The 23,190-nt window shown below is 36.7% G+C and overlaps 1 protein-coding gene across 5 annotated transcripts; it reads right to left on the reverse strand.

The window, feature by feature from the left end:
* Nucleotides 1-1,281: 1,281 nt before the first annotated feature.
* Nucleotides 1,282-23,190, reverse strand: Znf518a (zinc finger protein 518A). Of its 5 annotated transcripts, none has more exons than XM_050148007.1 (6): nt 23,091-23,190; nt 20,691-20,771; nt 18,669-18,747; nt 10,208-10,338; nt 8,163-8,245; nt 1,282-7,772 (listed from the first exon to the last, which is right to left on the reverse strand). In XM_050148007.1, exon 6 carries the CDS (start codon nt 7,651-7,653, stop codon nt 3,196-3,198), a length of 4,458 nt encoding a protein of 1,485 aa, XP_050003964.1. In that variant the 5' UTR covers nt 7,654-7,772; nt 8,163-8,245; nt 10,208-10,338; nt 18,669-18,747; nt 20,691-20,771; nt 23,091-23,190; the 3' UTR covers nt 1,282-3,195. The 5 variants fall into 5 exon arrangements, with proteins under 5 accessions (XP_050003964.1, XP_050003972.1, XP_050003981.1 ...); XM_050148015.1 differs by lacking the exon at nt 23,091-23,190 and adding an exon at nt 22,815-23,032; XM_050148024.1 differs by lacking the exon at nt 18,669-18,747 and having other exon boundaries at nt 10,208-10,311.

A 23,190-nucleotide genomic window follows, 5' to 3' on the forward strand; every position in this document is an offset into this window, starting at 1 on the left:
TCCTAGCACTAGAGAGTAATATAATAAGGGAGGACAGTTTTCAGACATAGAGCTTCATTATGAGATTTCTGGAGGCAGTATCACCATTTCAGACTAAGGTAGAGAGGTAAGAGCCAGTGGCTGGCTGTTTTGTTTTTCTTACCTTAAGGTTGAATCCCAATATATGTCTCTGAGTTTTATTAATCATGCTACACCCTAGCTCTCAGGCTTTTGATCTTGGACTGAAGAATTAGAGTCACATTACCAGCATCTTTGAGTCTCTAGTCTGCAGACTATTTATAGGGCTTCTCAGACTCCCTAACTGCAGAAGCCAGTCCCTCCAACAGAAGTCAACATGTATGCTGCTATCTTGTGTTAGTTCTACCTCTAGGGAACCTAATAGAGACTCCCTGAAATAGGCAATATGCTAGACTTTGAAGCTCACTCTAGCTCTTTTCTGAACAGAATTTTTGCTTATGGAGCTAGAGATTGGGGAAGGAGTTATTGGCAGAGCAATGCTGAGAAAAATGCAGTCAGCGAAGTTTAGTACAGAGAAGTTTAGGCCACTGAGAAATACTGTATTCCATAGATGAGATTTTTCTTTAGATGAGTCATGCAGATTACCCTGTGCCCTTTTCGATAAATCAGTTTGTTTCCTTACTATTATTCTGTTTAGAAATCCAGTTCTCAGTGTACATCTTAACATTTTCAAGATATGAAAGCCAATCATGTCATTAATATTTTGCTCTTCTTTTAATATTTTCATTATTTGTTCTATTTCTTAATAAGAAAACATCTCATGTGTATGGACATTTTGCCTGCATGAACGTCTATTCACATGCATGCAGTGTCCTTGAAGGCTAGAAGAGGCAGTTAGAATTCATGAAACTGGGGTTACAATGGATTGTGGGCCAACACGTGGGTGCTAGGCTCTGAAGCTGGGCCCTCTATGAGAGCAACAAGTGTTCTTCTCTTAACCACTGAGCCTCTCTCAAGCCCCTGACATGTATTTTGAGTGTTACAGACTGTCAGGGTAGCCTCTTTTCTCCTATTCCCAGGAAGTAATACATGTTATGTATGGGCCTATCCATAAGAGTGAAGTTCAGCTAAAAGTGTTTCCCAACAGAGCCAAGGATAAGTTGCCATAAATGTGACCTTTCTCAAAGTTCATCTATAATTTTGGAAGAAAAAAGGAAAGTCCCATACTTATTCTATAGTTTTCACAGACAGAGAGAAGGGGAGGCATTTCCTATTAGAATTTCTATTAGGTTTTAGCTCAGTTAAAAACAAAGAACTCTCATGTAAACACAAGCTTAAGTTTAATTGAAGAAAACCTTCAAAACCTTCATTAACAACAAATAAGGAAATTTTAACAATGCTTACCATTTTAAACATCATGTACATTATTAATATATACTGTGTATTTCCAATCAATTCCACTCAGGCTCAATTCAAGAAACACAATTATAACAGGTTTTATACAAAAAATACTTCACTAAGAAAGGTAAACTGCACAAAAACAGTACAAGTATAATGTGCATAGCAATATAGCTTGAAGCATCTATTTATGGCTTTGTTTAAATCAAAACTATAAGGGGAATGGGCCCACTTAGGACCTACTGTTACAGTTGACATATGTAAACTGTTCACATCATTTTTAGGCACTTGCTAACAATAGTGTTTAATCCCTGAAAAAAATAAAACATATGCCCCCAACCAAATAAAAAAAAGTCAGAAATAAAAAAACAAGAAAATAACATGGGTACAATCTTTTTAAATCACCCACTTTTATTAATGCATGCACAGAACTGAAAGAAAATAATTTTTTGTGTCATAAACCTTCTGTGCAAATTTACATAATTAAGTACAAAAATATGTACATTTTTTATATACAAAAAAGAAGCCCTGAAGTTTTGATCCAATCAATGAAAATGTCATTAATATGTATAGTAACAACAAAGCAAAAAATGATGCTGTACGTCATTTTTTAATAGAACTTCACTGTTCAATGAGGCAAAAAATTGATACAAATGTTTATGGTAAAGTTAAATCAATGGGTTGTTATAAAATGTCCATTTTGAAATTGTTGGGCATGTCTCTTACGAATTGTTCTTAAAGATTTATGAATTGCTACAGAGTCTGTCATTAATGCTTGTTTCTCTATTTTCAAATGCCAACTATTAATACTATTTTGGGTTGCTGGTCATCCTGAAATATTACTAATGAAAATGATCTGTCCTAATGTGGACATGTTTTGGTAAAAATAGTAATTAAACACAAGCAAAAATATGATCTGCTTTGCTAACCTTGCTGTAAAATATTTTATCTGTAAAAATAAGTTGTTTGAATTTTCAAGAAAAGCCATTCCCTTTGAGGTGTTTCTATGTTTTCTGTTCATTGTGAAAGGATGCCAACCAATGGAGGAAAAAAAAAACTATTTGGCTATGGTCACTTCTAATCAGATAAACACAATTCTGTGCAAGGGAACCACTGGAGAACAGAACCAAATTCAGGAAAATGTTGATTTTCAAGTGGGTTTTAGAGAAAATTTCTTTCTCTTCTGGAGACTGCCTCATTTACTGAAGTGATCCAGACAGTTACAGAGTAAGAGAATCATCTTGAGGGTATTCCAATCTGACACAGGGCAAAGTAACAGCAACAGGACTTACTTGCCCAAAACACTTCAAGCATTATTTCAAGTTTAACTATAGTCCAGTAAGCTGTAGCTTCGAAGGAACATAATACCTTTCAAATGAACTGTAACAGACAGAAAGTAACCTTATCAAGCTTAGGCCATCTTCACAAGTGGTAAGAAACTCATGTGTGAGACGGTTCTTCATCTCCAGAGAAAACTCATTTGTCAGATCTATAAGGCTGGTTGGAGAAGAAAGCGAATGGGGCTGTCCACCATTACCCTCTGCTCAAGTCTCTAAACTCAACTCGAAAAACTCTTTATCAAAAATTTCCTTAGCCCCACCTTCCCACAGATGCATCTTTAAACAACTAAAACAAGGCTCATCTGTGCTAATTACTTTCTTTCAAAACATGTGAACTGTGGCATTTTCAAGTACCACACATAAAGCTTTTCTTCTTCCACAGAAATATAACCAACTCTTAAAATGTTCAAAAACTATATTGATGTAGAAAATGCCTGAATTATGGTAACTTAGCCCATTTTTTCCTTCTAAAGTCTCTTTCCTTTGTAATCACAGTAAATTATTCTAACACATTCCAATCCCGAGTAGCTTCCACTAAATGTCTCTGCCCATGGCCAGCCCACACATCCTGATTGTCAAAAACTCGACCACAGAACCAGCAGTTAAACTTAGTTTTCAAGACACTTTCAGAGGTAGATTTTACAATCTGGTAATTATTTTTGCTTGTCTTTTTGAGCGTTAGTTTTAGCACAAATCTTTCTTTCACAGAATTAGCAGGTTTAAGCATTTTGTGTCTCTTGGAAAAGTCATTGTAAGTTGTTTCTGAAGTGTTGTAATAAACTGGCTTCAGTAAAGCATTAATAGTTGTTTGTGACAATGAAACCTTCAGTACGCGTCCATTAAACTTTGCAATAGTTTTCATCACACGTTCTACTTCTGGGGCATCTGCATCAGGATGGTTCAAAACCACAACTGGTTGGTTTCTCCTAGGACATTTCACCAGTTGTTTGGAATTAAAAGGAAAAAGTCTCAAAGTTCTACCTGAATCCTTTGAAAGCCTCGGTCTGCTAAATGCTAATGTTTCCTGGACATCGTCAGAATTAGCCTTTTCTCTGCACTTTCTATGTAATGTGGACTTTTTTCTTGGAGGTTCTTGGTAATTATCAGTATACTTTCGTTTACAGCTTCTGTTTCTAGATACAATGGTGCTTTCAGAATCTTGACTTATACGAGTCTTAATTTTTGCAAATTTATTTTTACAAGTCTTCCTTTTATTGAAATTTCTCTCATTTATACAATTGGCTTTATACCTTAATGCTCTAGTCTCTGAATGCTCACTGACACATGCTGGTTCCTCAGAAGATTCTGCACATGCTGCAGTAGAAGCATGAACAACTTCATTTGCTGGCATCAAATCATTTACTAAGACTGGTAAGGCATCTCTAGAAGATTCTGGCTCTTTCTGCTCTCCAAGTCCTGGTAGTTTAGATGGTACATTCTCTTTCTGTAATGAGGGTTCAGAGTTACTAACTGAAAGATTATTAGCAGCACTGACATTTAAAACAGGATTAAAAATTTTTACCAATATTTTCTGTGGTGCTCCTTCAGGTCTCTTTGGCTGAATATGTTGGTAAGGACCATTTCTGACTAACTTAGGCTTAAGCGGTTCAATGTTATTTGGCATCATACACTTTAAAAACACAGCTTGTTTCCCATCAGGCATGAGGGTGTACAGAGGTGCTTTGGGCAAGGTTTCATTCTGTAGCTTTCCTGTATCCAAGATATTCATCTTAGGGCCCTGCTGCTCAGGTAGAATGTTAGGAAAATGAACAGCTCTCACTGAAGAAGCCACTGATGTTTTAATAATGTAAGGACCCTTCAACGGTGACACATTTGCTGAGCAACTTTTCATGCTGACACAACTGCCACCACCGGAGCAAAGTGTAGGGGTAAGAAAGTTATTGTTTGCTTCTACCTTAAGAAAAGGTGTTTTGCAAGGTTCTGTAGTTACAGTTCCATAGCTGGGAACATTCTCAGTTTTGACAGTGTGAACACCTTCAGGTTTCCCTTTATTAAGTGTCAAAAGCACTCCAGGTTTCTTGTTCACAAGGAGAGAAGCAGGTGCACTCTGTTTATTAACCAAAGGGAGTGGTCTTCCAGAGAAAACGTGGAATCCAGGTTTGTTAGCAACATGCAGTGGTATAAGAAAACCTTTTGGAGTTTGAACAAATACAGGATTTCTCTGTTCTGAGGTTAGAAATGAATTCTGAATATATACAGGACCTGAATTTTGTGTTGTGGTTCGGAGTTTGTCTTTTACAAGTTGTTGTGTTATTATTGCATCTGACTGAGTCTTAAGTAGTGTTACGATACTTGGAATTTTAGCGGCCACCTCTGAATTTCTCACATCTTTTAATACTGTCACCACTTGTTTTTCTTGTCCGTTACATTTTAAATTCAAATCATTTGTAGGCACACTAACACCTACACTGGGAGATGGAACTGGGAAGACGTCTTGTAACTGGAAGTCTTTAGAAGATTCTACTACCATTTCTTCTTCCTCAACCTTTTTAAATGTTTGGTCATAATTGAGTGGAGGGTTTTTACTGGGAATGTTATCAGAATTTTCCTTTGTATCAGATTTTGGTTTTAATATATCTTGAAGTAACTGGTTTACTTCTGGTGGTAAAAATTCTGAAGCCTGCTGGCTTTGGAGAGAGAAAACAGATGTGATTCTAGGCATCAAAGGGGAGCCAGCACTGGGAATGTCATTCCATTTAGTTTCTTCAGTAACATTCAATAAATTTTGGTTTTCATCAGTGAAGAGGCTTTGCTTATCAAAGTTTTGTCTTTCTTCTAAATTATACGGTTCTTCAATTTCAGCTTTTGTTTTGAAAGTTCCATCTTTATCATTTAATGGGCTGACAGATGCTAATGGGCTACCTGAGTTGGAGCTCTCCTTTTTCGTTAGTGGTGAAGGTGAATCACTATCACTAGCTGAGTCCTCAGTTGTTTCACTGGAAGAGTCCCTCGAAAAGTTTTCAAACCCTCCTGTTCTTGAAAACCTACGATGCTTGTAATTCACCTTTGAGTAATTATGAAAAGGTAATGATCCTTGGTTAGAGAACTCAAAAGAGCTGGAGGATTCGTCAGGTAACTCAGAGCTAACATAATTGATACAATAGTTATGCATATCTCCACAGCTGTATGCATTTGGCTTAGTGGTAAGGTTGACTTTATCTGGACTTTCAATGGTGGTGGTACCTAATGCATCTGGATGACTCTGAGTGGTATGATTTTCCCACGAGTCAACATTATCTCTTGCTTCAACTTTTGTAGTCAAACTCACTGATGCACCAACGGATTCTGATGTTGTTGGCAAAGATAAACTTTTACTGTTATCTACTGTCTCAAGCATATTAGTCTTTTCAGATGAGAAAGCCATTTCTTTTTCAGAAATTTCTTTCCTGGAAAGCACAGGAGACGAAGATGAAAGCGGAGCTGCTTTGACAAAATCTGTGTCATTCACCTCAGTTGTTACTCCAGTTGCAAATCCAGCGCTGTCCAAAGCTAGGGGTGGCAAATTAGCTGTATTATCCTTTTCTGTGTCTGGTTGTAAGGCTGGTGCAGGTAAATTCAGTTTACTGATCGGCAACAATTTTATTACAATATGCTGTCTCCCATCGACCACCTTGAAGCCCATAAACTTAGCGCTGTAGTTAGCAGGAATTGTTATCTTATTATTTCTCACCAGTAACACTGTAGGCCCTTGTACACTACTCTTCAAGGAACTTGAAGTAGCATTTGCTCCCTCGTCAGCTTTATTATATTGCCCAGGGGACAGCAAAGTTGACTTTTCTGATTCTGTGGGCTTATCATCATTCTCACAGTGCAGTCTTTCACCCTTGTCTTCATTTAATTGCTCTTGACTCTGGTCTTCAGATTTAGTCTGTGTTTTGTTCACTATATTAAACGTGTGAGCAGTTTTTCCAATACTTTCATCATTCCCATTGGTAACTGTCTTACGTTTCCAAAACGTCTTTGTTGGACCTATTTTGTATCTCTTAAGTATTAGTTTAAGTCCTGTCGTAGTTGTTGCCACTCTTGTATCATAATGGTCTTTTTCCAGTTTTTCTTTCGCATATAAGTGTTCTTTATGCAAAGTTATAACATGTCTGACAAGTTGGTCTTTATGAATGGCACCGTAGCTACAGTAGTGACAAGTGAAGGGAAGAGTACCAGAGTGGACACAAAGGTGCTTCTGAAGCTCTCCCTTGGTAACACAGAGGTGACAGCATTTTCCACATTTATAATGCATTTCTTTATGTCTGTGAATGTGCTGAACAAATGTGCCAACATCCTGGGTAAAGAATCTACACTCTTCACACTGAAAATTACCATTAACACAATGTTTAGACGAGAAGTGTTTTGTCAACTCCAATAAAGTATATGAACGCTCACTGTTACAAATATCACATTTTACAAAAGTGCTCCTATGGGTTTTTCGGTGTTGTTTAAATATCTGGAAGTCATTTGCTGAAAAACTACACATTTCACAAGGAAACGAAGGCAACTCACCATGATGCCACATTTCAAAGTGTTTCTGCAAATCGTTTGGACTATACTGAGTACTGTCTTGGCATTTTAAACAACTGAAGTTGAGTATTTTTGCAGACATGTTTACACTCTCTTCTTCAGTTCGCTCAGATTTACAAGGCAGTACACACTCCTCAGCACAGCTTACAGTCTTTGCACTGAAAGATTTCCTTGCAGTCTGTGGTTTACTCTGAAATAATATTCTGTATTTTTCAACTTCATGTTTCATTAACACTTCATTTGGAATATTTATCTTGGGCAAACTGATGTTCACATTTTTTAGCTCGTAATGAAAACTAGTTTCTGGAAGTTTTGGTGTAGGTATTGATGCACCAGTGTCTGCTGTCTTATGTCCTGCAGTACATTTTCTCAAAGTAGTTTGTTTTTCATCAGAAAATAGCTGTGTCTGTTCAAATGGCATGATTTAATTTTTAAAAAATCCAGTTTCTTTTGTTCTGAAAATTTATGAAGTTATTTGTGACTAAAACACAAAACAATACTGAGCTGCAACATCTTCAAAATAACCAGGAATCAATTCACCTAAAATTAAACAAAGAATTGAAATTTTCGTCACAAAATTCAAAGTAAATTTCTTATTTCTAAGTTCATTCTGACTCAACAAAGCAAAAATGCTAATCAAACACATATACTAAAGATACAAAGACCTGATCTGTTAAGAACACCCAGGTTTAGAGGAAGCGTCATCTAGCAATAGAAACAATATTATTAGCTTCTGCTATTTCTCCTTCCCTTAGCTTCATGGTCAGGCGCTAGGTGATGCCAAGATGACTTCAAGTTCAGTTAGCAGCCTTCAAGGTACAAACTTAATTAAAAAACATATCACTCCTCCAAAAGCACGGCACAGTCTTGGCCCAAGTTTTCTTAACTGTTATTCTCTACAATAAGACAAATTTCTATGAATGACCATACCTGATTTATAGGCTACTCATGGGAGTCAGAGGCATAAAACACCATCAAGCATGAACTGACATTAGGGACTATAGGATGCTTCCCTAGAAGAAAATCAGCATTATTACCAGATGGTAGGAACAGACAAGATAAATGCAAAAAAGGAACATACACATATGAAGTTTGCTGTTTGTCTTGCATAAATAGAATATTACTTAAAAGACTTTAACATCTTAACTTTCTTTACTTTTGTATATACTTCTTTCAAAGAACACCAATGCAAACAGATCTAGTTCCCCCTTCCAATGACTTCAGAACATCTCAGAGTAGATATGCTGTGGACTACTTACTGCTGGTGGAACTTAATTCCTACTATTGCTATTACAAAGGCTGCTACAGGCTCTGACCAGAGAACAAGCTCTAGAAGGACACATTAAGCTGAGCTGCTCATGACTGGATGGCTTTGTTCTTGTGTTTTCTTTCTTGTAATGCACATATTAAAAAAAAAATTTTAAAGCTAAAAACAAAAAATAAAGACAGCTATAGGAACTATCATTCCATGTCACATTTATGCATATAATATTTCTGAAAGATATCTAGATTTACATTTCCTTCCACCCAATGTGCAATTCTGCAGTTCTAAAAATTTCTTATATCCAACAAAGTTAAAAACCGACAGAAGATATATTATAAAAGAATTATATTTAATTTTTCTAATATATAACTTGTATTTATTTTTGTGCTCCTCTCTGAACAGAAAGACAGTGTTCATGAGTAACATAAGAGGTAAATGTGTATTTATTGTTTCCTCATGTATTAAAAGGGATTTAAACTGAAATGGCTATTGGTTGAAAACTGCAATATACTAAAAAAAGAAGTAAAAACTATAGATGCAAACTTTCTATCAACTATTTTATTATATTAATAAATTTCAAAGCAAAATTTTCAATGATGATTATCAACAAGGATAATTGTCATCAAAGTAACTATTTGATCTGATAAGCCCATTAAGAGAGTAAACTAAGTTACTGACTCTAAAATATTTGAAATAGTGAACCTAGAATGGGATCTTTAAAACTTTAGTATTACTACCACTACTATTATAACTACTACTAATAATGGTGGTGGTGGGGTATTTAACAGTAAAGGTCATATGAAGGGCATGGGGGACCTAAAAGAAAACTACTGAGTAACTAGAACTGTTAGAAAGTCAGGATATAAGGATGTCTAAATGAATGCTCCTTCATCCAGATGGTACTTAAAGATGATTCAGTAATGACTAGCTAGAGAAATGCTTAATTTACAAATAAATACCCTTAGCTTTTACTTAAATTTGATAACTTTCAATTAATGCAGAATGTCAATACACTCTTGGAAGAGCTCAAATATTTCAGGTAGTTGAGGGCTTGTATCTCAAATTTCAACTTTACCTGGAGAATCTATCTGATCTTGAAGCATGTTTACCCTGTAAGTGTGTAAGTAAAGTCACTAAAGAACAACTTATTCTAGAGTTGCCCCCTTTGGCTGAAAGACGGATGGAAGGAAGGAAGGAAACTATGTTATAAATACCTCAGGTAATATAAGACAGGAATTTTATCATAATTTTCACTCCTACCTATTAAGCTAGTTTTTAATTACAGTCCAATTTTCATCTCCATCAACAAAGATTGCTGCTTATTTAAACTGTGGTTTTTATTAACTTATAAGTTTACCAACATCCTAAATCACTGAAATTAGACACTTTTGTAAAGGTATTAAAATAATCTGCAATTTCTTACACCATGATGACCAACAAAAACTATAGACTTTGACCACTGAAATAACAAAAAGACTTAGTGGAGAAAAAGTTTTTTTGTCCAAACTGGACTCAAATTCTGGGGCTCAAGCCACTTTCGCACCTCTGCTAGTAAGCAGTAGAAATACCAGGACATGCATCACATTCAGACACGAGCCACCATTTCAAAGAGGAAGAAGCCCATTAGGAGACACTCATTCAATCAATATTTAATAAATATCAATAAATAAGAAAGTGACAAAATTTTGCCTCCTTTATCCACTAAACATACCTTGGGAGAGATGGAGACTTGAATGGAAGAACAAATTGGAGCTCTCTGGGTGACAAAAGGCTCAGGAAAGAGAGGAGTCCAGAGTTTCCAGCTGAGTTCAGAAGCTAGAAATAGGGAATTGCTATTATCAACTGTTAGGAGAGATGTAAAAGGAAAATTATTATTAAAGGCAAATGAACCTTCCTATACTAACAGATATCTCCCTCTGCCTAGTACTGTCTTTTCTTAAGATATGCTTAGGTCACCTTCCAATTAAAAAACTGAGAAAATCTTGTTTTACCGCATCTCAATTATTGATATCACTAGAAAAATTAAGCAGGAGCTTGACATTGTGGTGCATGCCTTTAATCCCAGCACTGGGAGGCAGAAGGATCTCTGTGAATTTGAGGCCAGTCTGGGCATATAGTGAGTTCCAGCTGGTCAGGGACACACAGTAGGAGCAAAGAAAAAAAGAAAAACAACAAACTAAAAGAATAAGCACAAATAACTGGATAAAGTGATAGGTGGGAGGGAGGGAAAAATTTAAGTATTCAGAAAAACTTATTTTTCCCTTTGTCTTATTCAGAGTGACTAATGAGTTATTGCCATTAAAAAAAAAGAGACAAAGAAAATTTCTTTTAAAAATCAAGTAATACACAGCTCCTCCATATCCCCTGATCTCACTTAGGGGCAGAGAGATGCCTGAAACCAGAAGTACCTAAATACTGTATATACAGTTATCTTCTTACATATATCTATGATAAATTTAACCTATAATACAGACACAATAAAAGATGAATAATAAAATAGAATAATATGTATAATAAAAAAGTATGTAACTGTACTATATTCACCATTCTTCTGGTATGAAGTCTGATGATACAATGTTCTCAAAGCAAGGTACATAATAGAGATATTGTAGAATAGCTACTACACTGAGAAATATGATGTCATGAACATCAAGTTGACAACTAAGATACCTCCCAAGTGACTAGAAGGCAGGTACCAAGACACAGCGTGGGCAGGCTAGACAAATAAATAATTCACACAAGGATGTACAGAAATAGACTACAGCACACCTCTTAGAGTAGCATGCAATTAAAACATGAACTCATTACTTCTGGACTTTTCTTTCTTTCTTTTCTTCTTTTTTTTTTCTTCTTTTTTTTTGGTATTTCAAGACAGGGTTTCTCCATGTAGTCCTGGTTGTCCTGGAACTCACTTTGTATACTAGGCTGGCCTTGAACTCAGTAATCCACCTGCCTCTGCCTCCTGAGTGCTGGGACTAAAGGTGTGAGCCACCACCACTACCTGGTCACCATTTTCAGATATCACTATTGGTTAAAAATGGAAAAATTCTACAGTCGGCAATCACAATGAGATTTGAGATTATATATATGTTCTATAAGAGAGAAAAAGTAATTTTGAAGTCAGATGAAAAAAATATAGTAATTTTTTCTTAAAAAAGATTTGCATTTTTAAAATCAAAGTTTCTCTAAATTCTAGGCATATTATTAGTAGAAAGAGAATATAAAACAACACCTACAACTTATCTAGTAAAAGATTTTCGTTTAAAAAACAAAATAAACAGCCAGGCGATGGTGGCGCACGCCTTTAATCCCAGCACCCGGGAGGCAGAGGCAGGCGGATCTCTGTGAGTTCGAGACCAGCCTGGTCTACAGAGCAAGTTACAGGACAGGCTCCAAAGCCACAGAGAAACCCTGTCTCGAAAAACCAAATAAATAAATAAACAAACAAACAAACAAACAAACAAACAAACTTATAACCAAATATGGTAAAAAGTTATCTTAAATAGAGTTAAAGTTTTCATTAACTTTATCAACTAGTTAGGTACTATACCCAACACCAACACTAATTAGCTGGCTGTAAATGCTATGAGATAGGGATATGGAGCAGGGATTTATGGAGTTTTCAGAGGAGAAACCCAAGAGTTCATTCTACATTTACTCTAAAGTGACAAGAAATGAGAAGAAATTATATAGTCTCTAAGATCCAGAGACTATATAATAAACTCTACAACACAGAAGTAAATATGAACAGCATTACTAGTATAATTAGGGAAACAGAAAAGAAGAAAAAAAGAATATGAAGTAAATTATAAAATATCCACAAGAAAACATTATACAGAAAGATGGATGATTGAATTGGGAAAGACAGTTTGTATAACATTTTTAATTTAAAAAAGAAGAAGTACATTAAAGCATCCAATGTATTTTAAGTTAGGAGGAAAGGTCATCATTTGTATGATAGGAAAAGAACCTAGAAGGCAAATAAATCTATAGAAAAACACTCTCCAAACCACTGAAAGATAGCATGTTCTATACAATCAAATTGTGTTACCCAATCAACAGACTCTTTAGCCCTCCTAAGTATGTGGCTCTCTCTGTGTAGTCCTCGCTGTCCTGGAACTCGTTCTTTCGATGAGGTTGGCCTCAAACTCAGAGGTCCACCTGCCTCTGCCTCCCAAGTGCTGGGATTAAAGATGTGTGCCACCACTACCTGGCTATCATAGTCTTATTAACATATGTTTGGATGATATTGATGCATACTCATTTCATAAGGTATATTCTTTTAAAAATATTTATTTTTATGTATATGAGTGATTTGCTTGTGTGCTTATGTGTATCTGCCCATGGGGCCAGAAAAAAATGCTTCTTGTGTTTCTTGTTCTTTGACCTAGATTGCCTGTTCAATCTTTCTTGTACATTCATGCCCTATTGTCTTTCAAAGGCTTTCACAAAGCATACTTTTTTTGTGAAACAAGTACAGTTAGCATTGGTTCGCCTACTATGTGTCCCTAAGTATGAACTTTTGGCTACATTTAATACATGGAAGCAGTATGAGCTATAAAGCAAAAATGGGACTTACTTTAAAGAGTGAGCATTTCCAGAATTTAATCAAGGACAGGACTACACACACAAGTGTCCCTAAAGGCTTCTGGTAGTCACCTTGTCTATTTCTTTAAAAGCAGATCCTACAGGAATATCCTCAAAATACTGTCATTTCATGATTTGGAAAAAAGCATCTGAAGCTTTTTTTTCTTTTTCTTTTTTTCTCATTAGTCACTTAAAAATTTTAAAATGTCTACCTAAGGAACTCAAACTATTATACTAAAGCAAGAGAAGGTTTTGTAATACAAACATACATACACACATATCACAGACACCCATATATGCACACACACACACATATATAAAAACAACTCAAGCATGATCATTTCCAATCAATGTGACCTGATATGCAATTTAAATACAGAAAATATAGCACTAACAAATTATTTATCTTCATATGCATAAAGCAGACATAATAAAATATAGGTCTAGAAATGCCAAAATTCAATCCTGTATCTGATTCCCTAGAATTTCAGATGAAATCATTTTATAAAAAACTTTAGAGAGCATGTTAACTTGCTTTACAATAATCTTGAGTTTAGTTTGAAATATTATAAAAATCAGAAATGTAATCTTAAAATGTAATACTCATTAAACTAATGGTGTAAAAATGAAACAAATTAGCACTTGATCAATATGTAATGAAGAAATACTAATCTTGGTTGCCTTTCTTCTGGACATTACAACTGTGATGAGAATAGGCAGATATTAAGATTTTGAAATGTGGGGTGGGGGAGAACTGTGGATGGAATGTAAAATGAAATTTAAAAAATATCTATGAGAAAAAAAGGTTTTGAAATGTATGAGGCCAAGGAAAGGACTCAAAGACAGATTGCTATTTGACGTGAAAACACGTAAGAACATGTAATTCATCCCCGTCAGCTTCCTCCAAAAATAGAAACTGTTTTCTTCATATACAAAGGACCTTTTCCATGATTACAACTTCAACTCCCAAAAATTCTTTATCCCTTTCAGTACACAGTAACAAAATCTATCCTATTCTTCAACCCATAAAGCAAGGAATTATCCTTTCTCTTATTAAATATTGTCTTAGTCATTGTTTTGTTGCTGTGAAGAGACACCAAGACCAAGGCAACTCTTAGAAAAGAAAGCATTTCATATGTAATTGGGGGCTTGCTTACAGTTTCAGAGGTTTAGGTCATTATCATCACAATGGGGAGCGTGGAGACACACTTGGTGCTGGAGCATAGCTGACAATATCCTGATCCACAGGCAGATAGAGAGGAGAGAGTGTACAGATGCACCTGGGCTTCTGGAACTTCAAAGCCCACATCCAGTGATATATCTCCTCCAACAAGAATACCTCCTAATCCTTCTACTTGTTCTCAAGTAGTGCCACTGTCTGATGAGTAAACATTCAAATAAATGAGCTTTGGGAGCCATTCTTATTCAAACCACCACAACCACATAACCCATAAGTAATCCTAATCTACTATTTTCAAAATATATCTTGTATCCTCACTCCCCTTCTCTTGATAGTCAATGCCATCACCTTAGTCCAGTCACTGTCAGCTCTAACTTGAAGCAAAATAACAGTCTTCCTAAGTGGCATCCATGCTTCCCTCCTGCCTACCACATAAACACATTCTTTAGGGCTGGAGGGATGGTTCAGCAGATAGGAGCAATAGCTGCTCTTCCAGAAGACCAAGTTTTAATTCTTAGCACTCACATAGCAGGTCACAAAGATCTGTAATTTTAGCCCCAGGGGATTTGACATCCTTTTCTGTCTACCACAGACACTGCACACAAGCGGTGCAAAGATACACATATAGGCAAAACACCATACAAATAAAATAATATACTAATGAAAAATTCAATAAAATAAAATGCATTCTCTAAGCAGGAGTCAAATAATATATCAATATAACTCATAATGTTCCCTAACTTAAACCTTAAGTCCACTGGGCTGATCTAATAGAATACTATTTAGCCAGGCAGTGGTGGCACATGCCTTTAATCCCAGCACTTGGGAGGCAAAGGCAGGCTACTCTCTCTGTGAGTTCAAGACCAGCATGATCTACACAGCTAGTTCTAGGACAGCCAGAATTACAAAGAGAAACCCTGTCTCCAAACAAACAAACAAAATAAAGGGATACTAAACACTGAGTGGCCCATAAACAGTAGAAATCATTTCTCATAGTTCCAGAGTCTGGGAAGCCCAAGATCAAGGCACTGTTATGTTCCTAGTTCATGGATGGAAGAGAAACAGCAAAGGAATTCTCTAGGGTCTCTTTACTAAGGACACTAATTTCATTCATGAAGAATTTGTCTTCATAATCTAATCAATCCCTAATGGCTTGATAGTTTCTTAGTAATAATTAAGATCATTCAATCTATAGCACCACAGCCTTAAATTTTAGTCTTTTTGCAAGAGCCTGACAAAAAATAATACCTGAGGCTGAAAAATGGTTAAGTAGTTGAGAGTACTTGCTGCTCTTCCAGAGGACTTGAGTTTGGTTCCCAACAACCACCTTAAGACCACCTACAGGAAACCTGACACTTCTGGCCCAGAACGGGTGCCAGCACTCAAGTGTACATACTCACATGCAGACACATACACACCTACACATAACTTGAAAGTATTAAATAACAAATCTTGATTTGTAATTATTAAAAAATGAAACAACACCTTATCCTTGCCTTCTTTCTTCACTCTCGTCTCATACTTCATTTCCATCTGCAAATACAATCTAGCAACCCCCACGGTCTCCTAACTCCTCAGATATTCCTTTCTTAACTTTGCCTCTCCATTTGTTACTCCTTGCTTGAACTGTTCTGTCTCAAAGGGCTATATCCACTCATCTTCTGGCTGAGCTCAAATGTATCCCATTCAGCAAAGCACCTATAAATCACCCTCCACAGTAAGAAATAAAAACTATTTTATGCCTTTTATTAGACTTTTACAATGTGTTGGCAACATTTTACCTATCTTTCAATTTACACTATCTACACTAGGGCTTTAACTATATAAGGACTCTATCTATAATGTTCTTTGCTGCTCTATCAACATAGTCCTGGGCTTGTAGTTAGCACCAAATCAGTGCCACTCTTTTGCTCAAAATATCAGGAGTACAATAGGGAAAAGGGGGTGGAAAAAAAATCCCTCCCCTTGTGGAGATAATAGTCTATGGTTTAGAGAATAAAGTACACTGTTAATCTATTAAAAGGGAGCAAAAATAGATCAGACAATGGGGAAAGGAAGAACCAAAGTGTTATTAGGAAAATCTCACTTCAAAAGTTCTTATGGGGTCCTGGGTCAGTGATATTTACTAGTCTAGTATTCTCTACAAAGCTTTGAGTTCTATCCTCAGCACTGCCAAAAGAAAGAAGAGAGTCTTAAGTTAAAAGGAGGGACTGGGACACAGGCATAGCACTTGCTTTTAGTTCACCGACTTAGGAAGCAATGACAAGTGGATCTCTGTGAATATGAAGCCAGGTTAGTTTTTGGTCAGCCAGTGACACACAGTAAACAAATTAATATAAACTAAAAAAGGAGAAGTTGAGAGAGCTAGCATTCTAAGTAAAGAAATATTATGTGCCAAGATCCTGAGTGTGCACCATGCCTAATATATCTGGATATATCAGTATTACTGGGTCAGAAGGATTAAAAAGCAACATAATGTAAAATCAAAGGTATAACATGGGGACAGAAATAGGGCCTGAAGGTATAAGCAATTTGGTTTTATTCTGAATGAGACAGAAGCTACTTCAGATATAAGATATGAGCTGAATTATTTTTGTTTCTTCCTTGAAAGTGTCATGGACATGCTAGTCAAGTATATTCCAACTAACCTACATTGCCCAGCCCCTGAACTACTTTTAAAAGAGATCATCTGGGTTATTATATAAAAAATAGAAGATTTGGGAATTATTAATTTATTAGTTATTAAGTTATTAGGGGACCAGTTTAAAGGTTATTATAAATACTGTGTATGAGATGAATCTAGAAGGAACGGTAGAGTTCTGAACTGATTTTGAAGAAAGCACCTACAAGATTTATTGACCTATGATCTCTGATATAAAGAAATCTTCCAAAAGCAATTAAAATTTCCAAATCCAATAACTGAAAGAACTATGTTGTATTATAAGCCATTAAGTATTCTAATATAATTAAAATGTACGTCAAATATTTACTAAGATTTAAAAAAATGTAGAAATAATAGGAAAGTATTTTTAAAAGGTCAACTATACCCATACACAATTCAGGATCTCTCAGATATTAAAGTGGAATTGTATAATTAGTACTGCATGAAACATTTAGAGTTCTAGTTAAAAGATAAAATTTCAGTTGTCACCATGATCTAACTGTGTTTGTATTTATGTATTTGGAACACAATTTAAAATCATCAAAGCATAAGTAAATAAAATGTTTAAAGCATAAAGCCTCAAGATATAACAATATAGCTGGGCGGAGGTGGCACATGCCTTTAATGCCAGTAGAGGCAGACAGATTTCTATGAGCTTGAGGCCAGCCTCATCTACAGAGCAGGTTCCAGGATAGCCAGGGCTACACATAGAAACCCTGTCTCGAGGAAAAAAAAGTAAAGAAAGGGGAAAAAAAATAAATGACAGGGGTCTGAAGAGATGGCTCAGTGGTTAAGAGTATTGACTGCTCTTCCAGAGGATCCAGGTTCAATTCCCAGCACCCACATGGCAGCTCACAACTGTCTGAAGATCCAGTTGCAGGGGATCTGACACCTTCACACCAATGCACATAAAATAAAGTTAAATAAACCATAAAAAATATTCTAAAAAAATAAATAAATGAAGTATTTAGGAAGAAAAATGAAGAAGAAAGTGAGGCAGAAAAGGAACATCCACTGATACTAAAGCTAAATGAGCATGTGGTAGTCTAAAAGCAAGGTGAAGAAAATGGAATTAATCAATTCCGTTAAGTAAGCTAACACAGAAATTACCACTGGTTTTAAGGTCATGATCACCAGGAACAATGATTGGTATAGTTTTGGAGGAGTTAATTAGTAGAGAAGGCAGAACAGTACAGATTTAAGAGAAAAACGGGAACAAAGCTGCCCTACAGACAACTCTTTCAGGAAGTTTACCACAAAAGATACACAGGTAGTAGAACTGAAGTGTTTGGTGTGTGTTTGTGCCTTTTTAATAGACAAAACTATAGTATGAATGAATAACAATTAAAATGATATGGTAGAACTTTTAAAAGCTGAGGATAGAAGAAAAATGTAGTAGCAATGCCCTCAGCAGATCAGAAGGGATGGAGCTTAGAGTAAATTGGAAGCATACTTTAAAACAAGACAACTCCTCCCTAGTAACTGCAAGGAAGGCACAGATGTTAGCAGGTGGACACATCTGGTGACCTTGAGACATCTTGTTTCACAGAACTAGCAACCTACAAACTATGGGCCAAACCGGGTCAACAGCCTGTTTCACAAACTTCACTGAAACATAAGCTACAAACTGTCACCTATGACTACTTCATATTACAATGACAGCTGATAGTAGTACCAGAAGTCATATGGCCCCCCAAAGTCCAGACATTTATTGTTTGATTATAAGAGTTTGCAAACGCACACCTGGCGATGGTGGCGCACGCCTTTAATCCCAGCACTCGGGAGGCAGTTCCAGGACAGGCTCCAAAGCCACAGAGAAACCCTGTTTGTCGAAAAACCAAAAAAAAAAAAGTTTGCAAACGCAGTATACTTAAGCCATTAACAGTCTTTAGGTTTGAAGGTAGAGGATCTGGCTATAAAAAAGAAGACATGATCCTAGACAACACAAGCATCTATCAAGCAAGCGACATATTAACTTTTGAGTGAGACAGGTGCTCACTGTGTAGCCCTGGCTACCTGGAACACACTATGTAGACTAGGCTGGCCTCAGAACTCACAATCTCCAAACTCTGCCTTCTGAGTGCTGGGATTATAGGCGTGTCCCAGCATGCCTTTTAGGAGATGAATTCTATGAATAATCAAATATTACTTAAATTTCATTCATCCTGATCAAACTGTTTTGTCTACCGCCATATCACTTTCATTGACTTTATCTTTAAAAGAAGTATAGTTTTGGTCTGTTACTAAGGGATCTCTCAAAAAAAAAAATCAGTTAAATTTAAGAAACAGAATAGCATTCCACGTTAATTATGACCATTTGTTTACTGAGGGTCTGTAAATTGAATGTAGACCCAAAGCAAACACTCTACTACAAAGCTATAGCCCTAGCCAAATGACCCCCCCCTTTTTTTATATTCTCAAGATAGACACAAAGAGGCTTTTACCACAATGGATAATTTCATACCATTTAGGTATACTTCATATTTAACATCAACAAAATGGCATTAATAATTGTCGACAGAGCTGATACTTATTTTTATCTATTATTACTTCTTGAAATAAGACCCCTATGAAGCTTTCAAACTTAAATACACTATTTTTCTGATTCTCACGTAGCAATACCAATCCCAGCATCGATTTTGCAACATGTAATAATCTAAATAATTTTAGTATGTAATCATGCTGCAATTTCTTCCTCACTTCATGCAATACTTTCACTATTCATGATGTCACTTTTTCTACACAATACATATCTAACACAGTTTTGAAAATTCTCTACATTCATCATTATTTTACTAACAAACAAAGTACCATGCAAATCTGGCAAGGCGTCAAACACATTATATAAAAAGAGGTTACTCAAGTAAGGAACATAAATGATGACTTGGTGTCTCAACTCAGCTTTTTTATATTTGTTCTACTCAATACAGCCGTCAGACATTAATTTCTAAATAAACAAAAATTTATGCCTTTGTGAAAAAAAGGCCCTAAAAAGAACACAATCTACTGATAAAGTTCATGAAAGAACATTTTGATTACCAAGTAATATAAAATAGTATAATCAATCCTGGGTATTTTTAGTATATGCTTAGTGCATATGAGAGGAGAGTGGAGATAACGTGGTGCCCACAGGCCCTAACTGACACAGACGAGAGGCACATATCTCTGGGCTGAGGGCAGATTAAACCACATTTTGTACAAAAGCACAGCATTTTCCACTACATCTTTATAGCTCTACTTATGATTTGCGGGCAGTTTCTGCCATTCTTCTTGTCTACATCAAGATATTCTGATATTTATTCCAGGAAACCATCATAATTGTTTAGTCAACCTCCAGTATCTTTTCTAACAAAGTAGATATCATTAGTTATAATGTAAATATATATTACTGTTTTTCTTTAGGTGTATTGAGTAGCACTTGCTAAGTTAAAGCATAGACTCTGGCCATTTATAGAGCTTTGAAACATGTTTCTACCATATTGACCTTTATTGGTCATTATACAGAAGCCCTTAATCTACCTCTCTATTTTGTGACATATTATAAAACATTAAATAAACTATAAAACCCAAAATTACTTTTTGCTTGCATTAAAATAAAAACTTCTACCTATAGAAGTCCCTTCTATTTTGGCCAAAAATAAAATACTAAGGTAACTTAGAAAATGCACATACATGTAACCATTAAGTTTATTTAATCCACTATTAAGACATGGGAACTTACTACTTAATAGACTATCTACTCCAGCACGCCAATCCTTATCATACCTTTCTTTCAGGAACAAAGGCACACAACTTAATGCTTGGACAATGCCATAATCAGGTACAGTGATTAAAAAGAGATAATATCTGGAAATAAAAAAAAAAACCAAGATTTTAAAATTTTTGACTGTAAAATGTCCTTTGTCAATTACACTTCATACTTAACTTCAGCATATAAGTTTGTTTTTAAGATCCTTTGTACTAAGGCATAAGCATATCATTGATACCCAGTGATAACATGTCATAACTTGTATAATACAAATGTCACAACTCAAAGTATAAAAATCTACCTAATACATTAGCATCACTTAATACAATAAAACAAAAGCTGGTCTTGTCCCACCCAAATCACAAAAACAGAGCCAGTACTGCATCTAATTCTGAACCACTTCTGTGACCACTGAATCACTTCTGTGACCACTACAAAAGCATCTTGAGGGTGCTCAGTGCTGGTATCCAAGATCCCATGAAAACCGTTCACCATGCGAGCCAGTATGAATATTCATAGTCCAGACATGAGAGTAAACAACCAAGAGTCCAAAACTTTGTAATAATCGTTTTCTTCCACTTATTGCAAAAAAACGTTTTAATAGAGTACCTCAAGAAATGCAAGATTCAGACTTGCATTTAAGAAGCAATAGGAAAGTAGAAAGACTGCCATATTAAGTGCTCTACAGGGCAACTGCTTCAAAGAGAACAATCCCAAACAAATGCAAAGAGCAGCAGTGGAAGTACATTAAAGGGGCATTGTAGGTATTTTTTAAAATCAAACTGTATTTAGTTAAAAAATTTCCCATTCCTATTTTAAAATACAGCATCTTTTGAAACCAGAGTGTGCAATAAAACTCTTGGGTTAGAAGTTTATATACTATGAGCTCACACAGTAGATATGCACTGTAATTGCTGCCCTTTTATTTTTTCAAACACTAGACACATGTTTTGAATTGGTAATTATCATTTTGCAAAGGAAAACAAAACAAAAACCCAGTAAGGTCTATGTGATTACCTACCCCACAAAATGCCAATACCCCAAACGTGTTCATTTGAGCTGCCTTTTATGAATTTCTCAACAACAACAACAAAAAAAAAAAACAACACAGCTTTGCTGAAGGATAATAAACGCATCTGCAGAGAGTTGCAGATATAACTTTAAAAATGTTAGAGTATTTTAGCGAGTCCTTTAAAATGTTGTCTATCCACTCTGACCATATATACTGGAGCACACTCTAATCAGAGCTGTTCTGCTGGAAAAAGAGCAATTCAATTAGAATTAATCAAGAGTGCCTAAAAAACAGACTTTCAAATTAATGACGCTCCTACCACAATGTGAGTTGTTATCACGTTGCATCCCTGAGATAATCACAGGCAGCTCAACATTCTCATCAATTAAAATGTGACTTTTTTTTTCTATTTTTAAGACTTAAAAAAAAAATTCACAAACACTAAATGCCCCAAATTTAAACCTAAAGATAAAACTAACCCTTAACTTTTGTTTTCTAAACTTCGAAGCTCCATCTATTCTACTGGTCTAGATAAGAGTTAAAACACATCACCATATATGCATTCAGCCCGTATCCTTAGCATTACCCAAGCCATCTACTCAGAGACTTAACAAAGAGGACACCATGTTAAGAAGAGATTCAAGATGGACCAAAAAAAAAAAAAAAAAAAAAAAAAAAAAAAAAAAAAAAAAAAAGCCAGCTACAAAGACATCCATCTGCCACTGGGTGTGGTTGGGTGGGGGTGGGGAGTCTGCCAAGAGGAGCACTTTTTTGCCCAACTCTGAAGAGGGCGCGGAGTGCGTGCGCCAGGGAGCGGGGAGTCTGTGCGAGGGAACAGCCCCCAAGAGCCCTAGGCTGGGCCCGCAGTAGGGATGCCGTCGAGGCGGGCCGGCGGACCTACAGCTCGAGGGGTGCGGGCTGAGGGCTGCCCATCCCGTCCGCACCGGCCGCGGAGCCCGACGAGTGATGGCTTCGCGCGCCGAGCGCCCCGTGTCGCCCCCGAACCCCGCGCCCGATCCGCCCCTTTCCCCGGAGTTCCGCTGCCCCTTGGGCGCGCGGAAGAACACCGTCGCCGCGCTCGCCCCGGTCCCGGGCGAGGAGCCTGCAGAGCTCCGACAGACAAACTTACTGCAAGCCCGAGCGGAGACGAGAGCGGCCGGCTCGAGCCGCTGCCAAGAGCCCTGGCTTAAAAACCACTGACTTCTCTAGAAAAACTTTGCCGCAAGTTGGGCGGAAGCGCTGAATGGACGGGACTATTTAACATGGGCTTCCTATCACAAGAGGCGGATCCCTAGACCTTTGGGGGGACCCTGATAACCCGCGGACTCGCCCCTTGCCCCCTGCTGTCTTTCTGTGCGCCCCGCCATGCTAACTGGTCTTGGCGGCTCCGCACTACGGGGAATACCTGTCGTGGTCCCCATTGCCTGCGAGTCCCAGATGGCGGCCATTACCCGTCCATCCGGGTATTTCCGGAAAGCCGAGCGCCGCGCTGCCGGCAGCGCACG

The sequence above is a fragment of the Alexandromys fortis genome, unplaced genomic scaffold, assembly GCF_014885135.2.
Source record: "Alexandromys fortis isolate MF-2015 unplaced genomic scaffold, M_Fortis_MF-2015_v1.1 scaffold_16, whole genome shotgun sequence".
Lineage (NCBI taxonomy): Eukaryota > Metazoa > Chordata > Mammalia > Rodentia > Cricetidae > Alexandromys > Alexandromys fortis.

Coding starts and splice junctions, on each gene's coding strand:
- Znf518a (XM_050148024.1), bottom strand. CDS start 7,653: ATGCCATTTGAACAGACACAGCTATTTTCTGATGAAAAACAAACTACT.